Raw genomic sequence first — 13,889 nt, 5'->3', positions numbered from 1 at the left:
CTGTGGGGGTCCACCTAATTCTGGGGAGTCATTAAGCTCACTGGGCCAGCAAATCTACAGCTGCATTCATGTTTGTCCCCTATAAGAAATAAAGATGATGTTTTGAGTTCCATCATGTATTTCTGTTACTTTTTTCTCAAATTGTTCTGAACTTGGATGAAGAAGAGGGGTGCTATTTATAGTTGACCTTTGGAGACCTTTGGAGCTCAATCTTCAGACCCAGTTAGATGTTCCCAGTCTCCTGAGACCCGTAACTCTCTCAAGCAATATTAATTATTCATTACTTTGTGTTCGCATCATTTTTTTTTGTTTTTGTTTTTTTAATTTCTCTCCTCTTCCCTCCCCCTCCCCCCAGTTGTCTGCTCTCTGTGTCCATTCACTGTTTTTCTTTTTTTTTAATTTTTTTTTAAAGATTTATTTATTTATTTAATTTCCCTCCCTCCCCTGGTTGTCTGTTCTCGGTGTCTATTTGCTGCGTCTTGTTTCTTTGTCCACTTCTGTTGTCGTCAGCAGCACGGGAAGTGTGGGCGGCGCCATTTCTGGGCAGGCTGCTCTTTCTTTTCACGCTGGGCGGCTCTCCTCACGGGCGCACTCCTTGCGCGTGGGGCTCCCCACGCGGGGGACACCCTTGCGTGGCACGGCACTCCTTGCGCGCATCAGCACTGCTCATGGCCAGCTCCACACGGGTCAAGGAGGCCCAGGGTTTGAACCGCGGACCTCCCATATGGTAGACGGACGCCCTAACCACTGGGCCAAAGTCCGTTTCCCTCACTGTTTTTCTGTGACCGCTTCTATCCTTATCAGCGGCACCAGGAATCTGTGTTTCTTTTGTTGTTGTTGTTGATCTTGTTGTATAAGCTCTCCGTGTGTGTGCGGCACCATTCCTGGGCAGGCTGCAATTTCTTTCACACTGGGTGGCTCTCCTTACGGGGTGCACTCCTTGCTGTGGGGCTCCCCTACACGGGTGACACCCCTGCATGGCAGGGCACTCCTTGCTTGCATCAGCACTGCGCATGGGCCAGCTCCACACAGGTCAAGGAGGCCCGGGGTTTGAACCACGGACCACCCATGTGGTAGGCGGATGCCCCATCCATTGGGCCAAGTCCGCTTCCCCCCATCGTTTTGTTTTTGTTTTTGTTTTTTCATGTCTTTTGGCAGCTATTTTATTGTCTGGCTTTAAAGAGAGTTTCCTCCACTAAATTGCAAGCTCTTCAGGACAGAGACACACCACCCCTCTAAGGCAACATTCTGGTTCCCGTAGTGCCTCACACTCAGAGGGTAGTTCAAATAAATATTTGTGAAACAAGGATAAAATCTACAGTGCCCAGGATCTGAGCCTTGGGACTAGCACAGAGGACAGGAGAGACATAAACTGGCAGTTCGAAAAGGACTGATGGTCATATCTCAATTCTATTGATATATCCTGTTGATTTCTTTTTTGACCCACTGGTAGTTGAGTATATTAATTTCCACATATTTGTGGACTTTCTTGTTCTCACTTTGTTATTGATTTCTAGCTTCATTCCACTGTGGTCAGAGAAGATAAGATATATGATTTCAATCTCTTAAGTGAAGATGACAGTCACTTAAGTGGCCCATGGTGCCCTTCACAGGCCTCAGCTACTGGGACTCCCCAGTGGGCAGAGACCTGGAGAAGAACATGCTCACTTGCAGGAGAACTGGGTGGACACTCATGTTTTGCTTGTCCATCTGGATTAAGTCTGAAAGAGCCCACATTCTTAAGGGCTTCAACAGGCAGTTTCAGTTCAGCTGTACTGCACTTTTAAATTAAAGAAAGAATTTCTCAGAATTTACCTAGCTGGAGCCACAAAGTCCTGGACATGGGGGAGCAGGGATGGAGATATAAACAAGGATTTATATTTTTGCCCTTGCTGGAAGAGTGTTCATAAAATCTATTATTTCCTCCAGTTGAAATGAATAGGGAACTGTATGACAGAAATGGAAACCTAATTCTGCTCCTGATGAGGTGAATGACATGCTTTAGGGGCTCAGGTGCTGTAGGCTGGGAGTGACTTTCATCCAACACCAAAGTTTTAAAAATAACTGTCAGTATCACATTCGAGACAATGGAAAAATATTGATTACTGTGTATCTGGTATTGGTATTTAATTCAATTTTTGATCCACAGTTGGGAAAAGAGGCAATTAAAAAATTTTTATTATCTGGACATCTTTTCTAGAAGATAACAGGTAAAGTCCAATCTGATCAATTTTTATGGTGACTAAATTCTCAGTGGGAAATACGTATGACAACATGGTGAAAACTTCTTTCCTCTTGTTTCATACTTGGCAGAAGGAGCTCCATTAGTGTGACACTTCTAACTTCTTGACCTTTCTTCACTCTTCTCCACACAAATAATCGAGTAGCTTGGTTAGTGGTGACCACCATCTGTCCATGATTCTTGATTGGGTGGAGATAATCTCCTAAGGATCTTTCAGTGCGAGGGACTTATATTCTTTCTTCCTTTTCCTTTGTGGATCAGTGCAGGTAAATGTCTGCTTGAAGATTCAAATTTGTCCTCTGGTGAGTTGTCTGGGGGCTGAGGTGGGCAGGCAAATCCATTTGGCCCTTACACTAAGTCACTATCTCCAACAACTTCATCATTAATAAAAGTGATATTTGATCTCCATCTGTTTGACTCCAGTGTCCAATTCTCAGTTGATGTGAATCTTATCCAGCCAAGAGTCGGGTATAATTTAATAAAACTCTTCAACTTCCAGCACCATGAATTGCAATACTGTCATTTCTGTTTCTGGCACTCATTTTGCAGCAGCATCTAACAAACGAGCTTCTGGTTCAAGTCTGTGAACATGAACTTATTTTTTAAGCACAAATATGGCCATTTCTGAAAGACAATGTTTTCTTGACACCCTTATGGCTCTTGAAAAGGCAATGACAATTGCAGCAGGTTAAAAAAAACTCACTACAAATGGAACAAGAACATGGCTGTCTATCAACTTCTGGGATGTAGAGAATGATTTAATTTAGGGAAGTCAACTGGGCCGATCTCCAGAAGGCAGTTTCTCTCTCACAAATGGGAAGTTGCAGTTGGTGCATATTTATTAAGTGTTGGGCACTTGATTGGCCAGGTTGCATAGACTTTCTCAATCTGTTCAATAACTTTATGGTCGAGACATTTTTATCCCATTTTACAGTGAAGGAAACTGAAACGCTGAGAATAAATTGTAAAATTCATACAACGAATAAGTAGACAAGCTGGGTTTCAAGCAGAGACTTTTTAGGAAATCCAGATTCTGTATTTCTTGGACCATATAACTTATCCTACAACCTAAAACTACTCTGGGATGATAGATATAAACTATTAGGTATTGGACAGACCCCTGTCTTCTTTCTGGATCTCAAACCTCTTTCTGGTAGCATTTAAAAACATATGCCTATACCCTCTATTTAGAGAGGTGCCTGAATTTGTTCACTGAGCCTTTGTAGCTTCTCTGCCTTGATTTACAAGGCTAAGACTCACTCTTTCATTTCTTATTTCCTGGGATTAGGAGTCTTGCTTCATCTAAACCACAGCTGTTCATTATCAGAAATATTCCTTCCCTTAGTTACACGAAGGGATGAAGCTCCAGGGAAGGATTAGGTCATTAAGGAAACGATCATACAGCAACAATACAGCAGCACCTGCATAAATCCTGGAAGAGGAAAATACCAATTTAAAGTTTTTCTCATGTTCTAGCATATCCCTAGATGGTGCTGGAAAGAAATCGCTTCTACTGTTCTCTCTTATAAATGAATGCCCCATTACCATCTATCAGTTAAACACGTTGCAGTCCATGAAGACCAGGAATTAGCAGACAGTCATGGACAGAGTACCCAGCGATGCAATGGGCACTTTGGACCCTTAACCACTGGGGGGGGGGGGGTTAACCTTATTATCCTATTCAATCATGTTGATGCGAAATAGCTACTTGGCTTTTTTTCCTACTGCTGCCACCAAAAATCTTTATGACTGCAATGGTAAGTGCTAATATTATTATTCTAGAAAGCAGCCAATTAAACCCTAATTCTAATGTGCAAAGAATTAGTTTGTGCATTGAAAATTATTACAAGGGGAGTGAATCCTCATTTTTAGTTAACCACTCTTCTTATCAGTGTTTGCTTTAGAACAATTGCTTTCAAACATTAGCATGCTTCAGAACCACTTGGAGGGCTTGCTAAAACCTTAATTGCTAGGCAGACTTTCTCATTCAGTACGGCCGCGGTAGGACCTAAGAATATGCATTTCTAACAAGTTCTCAAGTGAAGCTGAAGCTCTCCATCAGTATCTGCCCAACCAAACAGCTGCAAGGGGAGCAGACTTTCACCTGTGAAAAGAGTGAGCATTAAGATGTGCCTCATGGAACAAATTTTAGGGAAAAGCCCATGAAATGGGGCTGAAACACCCAAGAACAATGTATTTTCAGAAGTATACGTTAAAGGCTAAACCAGGGATCAGCCAACTTTCTCTGTAAAAGGCCCAGGAGTAAACATTTTCAGCTTCGTGGGCCAATGGTTGCTTGGTTGCAACTATTCAGCTCTGCGGCTGTGGTGTGAAAGCAGCCATAGACAACACAGAATAGGCATGACAACCTTCCAGTCAAGATTTATTTACAGAATCAGAAAGTAGGCTGGATTTGGCCCATCTGCAATAGTTTGTCAACCCCTGGGTCTAACTAATGTGGTTAAAATTATTCACAGGAGGCAACACCTGTTTGTTTACCAAGTTCGGACATGCTTGTGGTGAGTGAGAAACTAACCAACTCAGGAATCTGACTTGATAAGCTGAGCACTGACACCAGCTTCCGTGGTACATAATTGATATAGTATCGCCCTTACTGGAAGATATCTATTCTCCTTGCAATTTAGCACCTAGAACCAACTATTTGAGACTTTAAAAACGAATGTCTTACCACTTCACCCTATTTCAGGAGCAAAGAGTTTCAGGGCACTGCTGGAAATTACTCATCTATATTTAGTACATTCTTCACTTGGTGCTTTGCCTTCAAGTAAAGAATATCTCTTCTGTGTAGCAGAATTATTTATTGAATTATTAATTTAGATTGTGTTTTCCATTTGTTTTTCCCTATCCTCATTTGAAAAAAAAGGGTCCTTTGGGTTGTCTTTTCTCAGGGTTTGCATTCTTGGCCAGAGGTTCTAGAAAGGAGAAATTGCTAGTATCTTGAGCTCCCTTGATGGGATTTGTAAAAATCCACAAGAAACTCAAGTGTCTAAGATGGGGGCAAGCTGGGAGCAGGTGAGATAGAGTAGAAATTTATTCACATCTTGAACAGGGAGAAGAGGGACTTGCAGTGGCCCTGATGGTCAGCTACCAGGTCACTTCTTGGTCTATTCTCTCCTCTCAGAGGTTCTAGAAAGGAGAAATTGCTAGTATTTTGAGCTCCCTTGATGGTATTTGTAAAAATCCACAAGAAAGTCAAGTGTCTAAGATGGGGGCAAGCTGGGAGCAGGTGAGATAGAGTAGAAATTTATTCACATCTGGAACAGGGAGAAGAGGGACTTGCAGTGGCCCTGATGGTCAGCTACCAGGTCACTTCTTGGTCTATCCTCTCCTCTCCTCTCTTTGATTTCATCCACTCACATGTCATATACCATCTGCAAACTCACAACTCCTACATTTATATCTCCAATCCAAGTGTCTCCACTCAATCCAGTCTTGCATAACCATGCCTTTCTTAATATCTTCAAATATGCTATTAGGGATCTTAAATTGATTTGTTCAAAACTAAGGTCCTGATATTCTCCCATTCCTGCCTCCCAACCCCTGCAGTCTTCCTCACTCCAGAAATTGGCAACTCCATTCTTTTAGCTAATCAGCCCCAAACAGAGTCATTCTTGACTTGCCTTTTTCCCTTGCACTCCATATCCAATTTGATGGTAAATCTTGCCTGTTCACCTTCGAATGAGAACCAGAATTTGACTACTTCTCACTGCCTCAATTGTTTAGACCTCTAGTCTAAGCCACCACAACCTCTTGCCTGGATTGTTGCAAAAGTCTCTTAACTGGTGTCTGCCTTTCATCTGTGCCCCCCACTTAGGCTACGCTCAGTACAGAAGGTACAGTGATCCTGTTGACAGATATAAGATCACTCTTCTGCTCAAAATTCTCTAAGCTCCCCATTTCACAGAGTGGAAGTAAAAGTCAAAGGTCTTAGAATCCTGTACTGGACCCAGTCTGTTGTTCCCTCTCTGCCTTCATTTCTTGCTACTCTCCCTCTTGCTCATTCCACACAGCCACCAAGGCCTCCTGGAGGTTCTTTGAGCATGTTGGCCACACTGCCACCTGGGGATATTTTTGTTGCTGTTTCCTCTCCTGGAAATGCTGTTCCCTAAGATATCTGCACAGTCAGTTCCCTCACTTTCCTCCAAGATTTCCCCACCCCTCCATTTCAAATGGTGGCCCTTCCCCTGCTCTCCCTTTTCTGTCCTCTCTGCTTTATTTCTCTCTTATCATTATCCAGCACACTATATATTTTACTAATTTATTTTAATTATTTTATGTCTCCTTCCAATAAAATGTACGCTCCATAAGGGTGGGGGTTAGCACAGGCATCTTGTCTGAGGGAACTTCTGTGACATACACCTTGGGATGCTGAGACTGGGGCTGGACAATTATTCTATCAGTGGTAATTGTGACTGAAGGAAGTTAAAAGGCCCCCTTCCTATTTCCCTGTTACCCTCTGAGTGAGTGAGAGAGAGAGAGAGAGAGAGAGAGACAGGGAGAGAGAGAAAGACAGGGAGAGAGAGAGAGAGAGAGAGACAGGGAGAGAGAGAGACAGGGAGAGAGAGAGACCTAATAAATATGTTTGAATTTACAAAAAACTAGATGGAATAGAGGCTTAGAATTAGATTTATTTGAATTAAAGAACATGTTTTTTATGTGACATTCTTAAATATTTATGGTTATGAATAATACTTCATATTCTCTACAATGATTCTTATTTTTTTTGAATAATGGAAATGTATAAATCCACATACTAAAATAAATCCTGCTCCACGTATGCTGAGAAACAGAATCTAAGGTATGGAAATAAAAGAGTGAAGTGAACTTTCTACTTCTCCACAAACTCTTTATGTGGGCATGCCATGGTTTTCTTCAGAATCTCCCCCATGACTTCATAATAAATTCGGATGTGCCCCAGAATTAGTATTCACATCCTGTGTTCTCCCTCTAGGTAGAAGAAATGCTGCTAACGAGATAAGGCTCAGCTCAGATTTGCATGATGACCAGAAAAGCTGACTCTTGGGTTTAGCAAAGGCACACCTGTTTGGCTTTTGTTTTTTTTCCCACCCTGCCTCCTTCAGGCAGGATTGCTCACAGAACCCTGGGTGGACACAGAGATGCTGAGGCTCCTTAGCCAGCACGAGCTGTTGCTCCCTCTGCTTGTGATTTAGGGCTGCAGTGTTTGCCTGCTGGATTGGGGTGTATGGAACTCTTCGCAAGCTTTTGAAATCTGGCCTCCACACAGAACAGGGACAGCCTGTTCCGTGAGGGGAGTGGCTGCTTCCATGTTTCAGCTATGGAAGCCAAAGAAGAAGGAGAATCAGCTGTTGGCTTATTTGGCCAGTGTTAGGGCATAAAATCTCTATTTTCCTCATTTTTCTCAGGGGTTACACATCTTTCTTTGAGGGTTCAAGGTTAGAGTATTTTTATCCCATTAAAACCTAGGACAACTTTCTTAGTGATATCTCAGGAGTGCTATTTCTAGTAATTCTTCAATCCTATAGGAATCAGGCTTCACTTTTACACCCAGTAGTTTCAATGGCTTGAAATAGTCCAATTGATATTTTAAAAAAGATGGACAAATTATTATAAATCCGAGGAATGAACTTGGAAGGATCCTTTGATAAATTCCCCACCTAGAAATATCTTAGGCAAATTAAAATCTCAGCCCTCTTTTCTTTAAGACCCCTAGGGAATGAGGCTCCTTGTCCTATCTAAATATATCTTACTGAAAAACGGTTGGAATGTGGTAGAAAAGTACCCAGTCAGCACAAGTTTTATGATTTACTTTATGTCTGTGGAACTTTCTAAAGTTACCTATGTATTTCTACTGAACGGTTGATCCTAATCTACACTGAAAAGTAGCCAAGGGCAATTAACTCTTTAAAATAGTGGGGGGAAATCAGTGGTTATCTCTTTTCCTGTGTAAATGAGAATCAAGTCATGATGGCAATGGCTGCTACCAAAAAATATACATTTTAGACTTTTTAAGGTCATAAGATGGACATTATTTAACAACAGTCATGATTCAACAGGAACACAGTCAAATTCATCAGAGTAAATGCTTTCCTGCCTGCAAGTCAGAGGTATGCATGATGCTTTTGTCTGTTCATGTTCCTATTTGTTTATCCTCCCCTCTGTCTCTCTGTGTAATTACTATTTTATTATTTGTCTTCCCTTTACAGCTTTTATATATCTTAGGCCTTCTATGATATTTCTACATCAGACTGGAGCACAGAGCTAAAAATAAGGCCAGGAAAAGCAGACATTGATACTCAAAATAAAAATTTATTGAACACCTCTTTGGATATGCCAGGTACTGCACTAGGTTTGCAGGATGACAGGAAAGAATGACACAGGCCCTGCTCCCCAGGAGCTCACAGTCTACAGATGATGGGGGACGGTACAGGCAGGTAGGCAGATGACCATTCTACCCAAAGAAACAGTACTCGACAGATTTTCACAGAGTACTGTGGAACATGGAGGAGATGGCACATAACCTGGGCTTCGGAGGATCTCAGGGGAGCAGGATGGGGCCAGAAAGGTCAGAGAGGATTTCATTGAGATTTTTGAGCTGAAGCTTGGAGGGAGTGCAGGTTTTTGCCATACGGGGAGGGGCTTGGAGGAGAAGATGGAATTTCAGCAAATGTTGAACAGAGACAAAAATAAATCTTATAGTATATGTTGTTTAAGGGAAACTGCAAGTAATTTGGAATTAGTAGAAAACAAAATCCACATGGTGCTGTGGCATGAGATGAAGCTAGAAGAACAGCAGATGAAAAGATGACAGAAGGTCTTTCAGTTAGCAGTGAAGCAGGGGAGGATTGGGACCCATCAAAAAGGTCTATGTTGTCATGATAGGGACCTGTTAAATCTGAATAACCACTGCAAACTTTACTGACTTTGAGACCAAATGCCAGTCAAACATTTGCAACCCAAATCTTCCCAGTATGTAAAAGGGTCTCAGATATCTTATCAGAATGTGGGACTTTTACTCTGTTCAGACTCATTTAAAGAAACCATCCCAGTCCCTTAACAAGTAATTTTCCAAGGTGGAAAAGGCTTTTTTCTTGAAACAAAGACTACTCCTAGCTTGAAAGGGAAAAGAGATCAGATAAAGGAGATAGGCAAATGCTAGGAAATGGGGTTTCACTAAAATTTTCTTCTGCTTCCCCAGCTATTCTTCTGTCTCTATTATTTTCCTGATTGCCAAAGTGACTTTTTCATTAACAAGCATGACAGACATTTCAGTGACACAGCCAACCTGTTAAGCCATTGCATGAGACAAAGATAGGACAAGGGATTAAATTGTGATGTCTTCTTTACACAATCTCTTTGTCTTCACACAACCTATTATTCAGATGCAAGACCCTTAAAAGGCAGAGAAAACTTTGAACAACCCTTCCAGTCGATGGCATCTGAAAAATGGCAAGTCATTTGCAGTCCAATGTTAACCGAACATGAATTAGATATTTGTATTTTGGTAGTGGTAGGTCTTTTACTTAGTTGATTTTGTCTAGGCAGTAAGATCTTTCTTTATACTTAGCTGGCAGTCTGGGTGATAGTACTGAACAGGCTAGATAATCAACAGAATTCAGTGCTATATTCCTGATTTACGTAACCTTCCCAGAGGAAGCTTAACTTCCTTTCCAAGTCATATGGTTTGAGCTAAAGTTTCTTATTTATGAGAGTATAACTTAACTTCTTCCCTCTTCCAGAGCTCCCCAGAAGAAGAAGTTCTGCTAAGACCTTGAATATATAGAGTTGCTATTAATCTCATTGGACAGTTATGGACTTAGAGATGGAAAATTTCATGTCATGGTTATTCCAATGCATTTGATGATGATGCAATGATCAAAAAAGATGCCAGTGATGACAATTGAACGTCCCTTTGCCTTCCCAGCCTCCTTCATATATTCTCAGGCATAGGATGACAAAGGGAAGTCCACGAGTCACATAAAGAAAGACTGTAGCCATGGCTAGATGATCAGAAGCTCCTCTGCTCGCCTCTATCCCCACCCTCCACTCCATTACCCTATCTTATCTTCTTCTCATGTTTTTCTTATGAGATCTTCTATCATCTTGCCACTCACCACCATCCTCTGTCCTAAGTTCTGCTGATGACTCATTCCAACTGTACTAATGCCCAACCCGTGTCTGGCATAGAGTTTGTGGTTGAATGACTCAGTGACCCTCAATCCCTCAAAGGTAATGAAATTTAAGGGATCCTTTCTTTGAATGAAATAATGCTTCCATATGAGGGGTGGAAAGAGTGAGAGTTTTAGAATCACATCAGCCTAGGTTTGCTCCTGACTGTGCCATTAACTGGACCTAAGACAAGGGATTATCCTCTCTGAGCTGCCATTTTATCATATGTAGAAAGACGATAATCCTTACCATGAAGGGTTTTGAGAGCATAAAAGGAGAGAGTATGTATGAAAATGCCTAGAACAGTGCCTAGAACATATTAGGACCTAAATAAATGCTCATTTCCTTCCTTTCTAGTAATCTCTTTAGGATGGTAAATAATAGGGAGTAATTAATTTCTGACATGACTGGATGTCTAGAAGAGATAGAGATAAACAGCAGTCATAGGGAGGGATATTGTTAGGAATTTATAAAGAAAATGAATGTTTCTATGGTTAATTTTCTTGGTTGGGATATAAGGAGAAATTCAAGTTGTCCATTAAGTATACTTACCAATTGGGTCTAATTGGCAACTACCCCAAAATGAATAAAACAAGCGGGAGTCAAGAGAGAAAAACGGCAGGCATCCTGTCAAAAAATAAAATCTTTGAAATTTCTATATCCCAGTGGGTGGATACACATTTATTATAGCAGGTGGATCAACCAATTGTAAATTTTTGCATGTGATGGCAACCCAAGTTGCATACTCAGACCTATTCAAAGTGTCAAAGGGCCCTTCTGTACCAGTTACATCTTGTCTCATCAGTCCTTAAGTTAAATAGGTCCTTAAAATCAACATCCCCTTCTCTGGAGGAAGTGTCCTTCTTTACTCCATTTCAGCATAGACAGCTGCTGATGTGGTGAAAGGGTTAAATGATTAATCCCATGTGAAATGCTTAGCACTTATTAAGTCCTCAAGAAATATTAGTCGTTATGCTAATTATAATAATAATTATTAATCTTCCAATTCTGTGCCTTCCAGGACAGAACAAAAACAGGACTCCCCCCCTCTCCTTTTAAAAACATTTTCCATTATCACTGGAGAAACAAGTATCCTATATTTGGTTGATTTACTACTTTTTACATGAAAAACTATTTTTTCAGAGGCTAATCTCCCTAATTTCTTCCTTTTCTTTCTTTCTTTTTTTTTTAAAGGAATTGAAACAAATACCAACATGTCATTCAATATGTATAACATTATTTACCGGACTGATCTCAATAGTTCCTACTCTTCCTCTTCTCTCATTGGTTAAGAAAATTATATACATACATATATACATACACACGCACACATACCATGCCATCAAAAATGTCCTGAAAATGTCCTCACAGCCATGTCAGTGTATGTGGTTTCCTACCAGTTTGGCTATTCCATTCCAAACCAGGAAACAAATGTAATGGTAATACCACATTTTTACAATTGCTAACTGACTGAACAAGTCAGTCTGGGGCTTGACGGTACAGGCAGCATCTGATTTCCAATCTAAGCCTTAGAGGGGAATATCATGAGCTTTTGCTCATTTTTGTTCCTTCCCTAGCTGCAGTATTTATGGTATATCCCATGCCCTCAAGTTAGGTCTTCTGGCCCTAGCTTTCTCTCTAGCCAGGCATCCAGATCAACCTTAGTTTGGGGCAATAGTTTGGAGGTGGCAGGCAGCTGGGTTGGGGGTAGCTGGTTGGTGACAGGCATTGTAAGGGCTCACCCACTTTTCATGGAATGTCAGTTGGTAATCCTTCAGTGCCTGTACCCTGGCAAAACTGCCTTTTCTTTAGAATGCCCTCACTGGGGAAAACACTAAACAATAGTCCTTGAAATGAAACACAGGGTTGGTTCCTATGGATTCTCAATGGTTTGCAAAATAACAAACCAAGAGTAACTACTGTATATTTTCCAGAAAGTAACTAATTAGCACATTTCTGAGAATATGAATTCAGCTTGTGAGCACATACTCCCCAGGCTGCTCTAACACTGTGTTTGAAAATTAGCCTGCTTGCTAAATACCATGAGCAAAGCCTCAAAGAGCCAACAATATAAACCCTCCCAGAAATTTAACACAAGTAGTTTTTAATGGGACCAAGCACAAAATTGTCTTAACTACATCTTTCCCTTAGAGTTAACAGCACACTGGTATTTTCTGTTTACTTCTTCCCCCACCCCCTCGGTTACCAAACTATAATTATCAAAAGTTAACATGACAATTTTAGTGAAGATCAACCAGGGTAAGATTCGTGGCATGGCTAAAAATGGAAATTTTTGGATATAAGCTTCATGGTGCCCCCAAATGTTCCAATATTTCCTTAATTACCTTTCAGGTTACAGTAGAGAAAATGGCCTCTAAGGAAAAAAACAAACAAACAAACAAACGAGGGGACTAGAAGGGTGAGGATTGTGCATGGTCATGAGGTTCACTCCCCGAGAGTCCTTCTGTGTGATGCTCAGGTGCATGGAGAGCCTTTTCTTGTTTGAGTTCCCCAGGTGCTGTATCAGATAGGCTCAGAAAGGTACCTCTCCAACTAGGCTAGTGAGTGATGTGACGCTGAGCAAAGAGCAGCAAAGCTTCTGGCTTTAGGTAAACGCTCTGCCAGTTAATTCACTGTGGGACACGAGACCTTTTCACATTGGGTTATCCCATCTGCAAAATGAAGGCAATGAGCTAGATGGATACACTGTCCCTCCCATCATTCTGATTCTATATTCTACTTTAATGTCTCTCTATTGGGTGGGGGGGGGGGGGGTCAATAAAATGGAAACAAACATGAATAGTTTTCCTTTTGCTGCTGCTGATCATATTTCCTGAGACACTAATCCTACTTCACAAATGGTCCTTATTCATACTTACAGCTGAAATTTTGCTTATGAAGATGGAAGGTAAACAGTTTAACAAAAGGAAAATAAATTTAGTTAGATCCCATGTTGTACACTAAATACTGGGGTGTTGAAAGCTATCACTTGTGTGGCTTGTACTCCCTTGTCCTCATTCCACCTTATTTAAAATAGCTTACTTAAAAAATCCCTGCCATGTACCCCTGATAACTGTCTGACCCAGAAAGGCTTTCTGTATGAATTCCTGCTGTATCTCATGTTGCTAAAGCACATTCAATAGTTGCCATTTTATGATGCAGCTCTTTGTGTGCTGTGTGGAGCCCAGAGGTTGAGCCTTCTGGGGTCTGCTATACTTACTAGTTGTTTGACCTTTGGACCTATTACTCTACATCTCAGTGCCTCAATTTCCTTATTGGTAAACAGGAACAATAATGGTATCTACTTCGTAGGGTTGTTTTAAATATTAAATCGTATTATTACTTGTAAAGTGTTTAGGACAGTGCTCAATAAAACTGGTTATTGTTAACTTATTCACAAGACCAAGTTCTTCAAGTGCACAGACATGCCTCACTTATCTTGCAACCCCAGGTGAATACTGGTAGAGAAATAAGTTTA

The 13,889-nt window shown here is 41.1% G+C and overlaps 1 protein-coding gene across 13 annotated transcripts in view; it reads right to left on the bottom strand.

Moving 5' to 3' along the window:
* Positions 1-13,889, bottom strand: part of TRPM3 (transient receptor potential cation channel subfamily M member 3) — a 915,440-nt gene that overhangs the window by 237,392 nt on the left and 664,159 nt on the right. For 3 of the 13 annotated variants that reach the window (XM_058301683.2, XM_058301678.2, XM_071216686.1), the window contains exon 7: positions 10,964-11,038. The exons of the other annotated variants lie outside the window; for them this stretch is intronic. In XM_058301683.2, the coding sequence (XP_058157666.1) occupies positions 10,964-11,038 (75 nt within the window). The remainder of the gene's footprint in view (positions 1-10,963; positions 11,039-13,889) is intronic. 13 annotated transcript variants of the gene reach the window in all.

Source organism: Dasypus novemcinctus, chromosome 8 (assembly GCF_030445035.2).
Source record: "Dasypus novemcinctus isolate mDasNov1 chromosome 8, mDasNov1.1.hap2, whole genome shotgun sequence".
NCBI lineage: Eukaryota > Metazoa > Chordata > Mammalia > Cingulata > Dasypodidae > Dasypus > Dasypus novemcinctus.
This window is presented reverse-complemented; position numbering and strand designations above follow the sequence as displayed.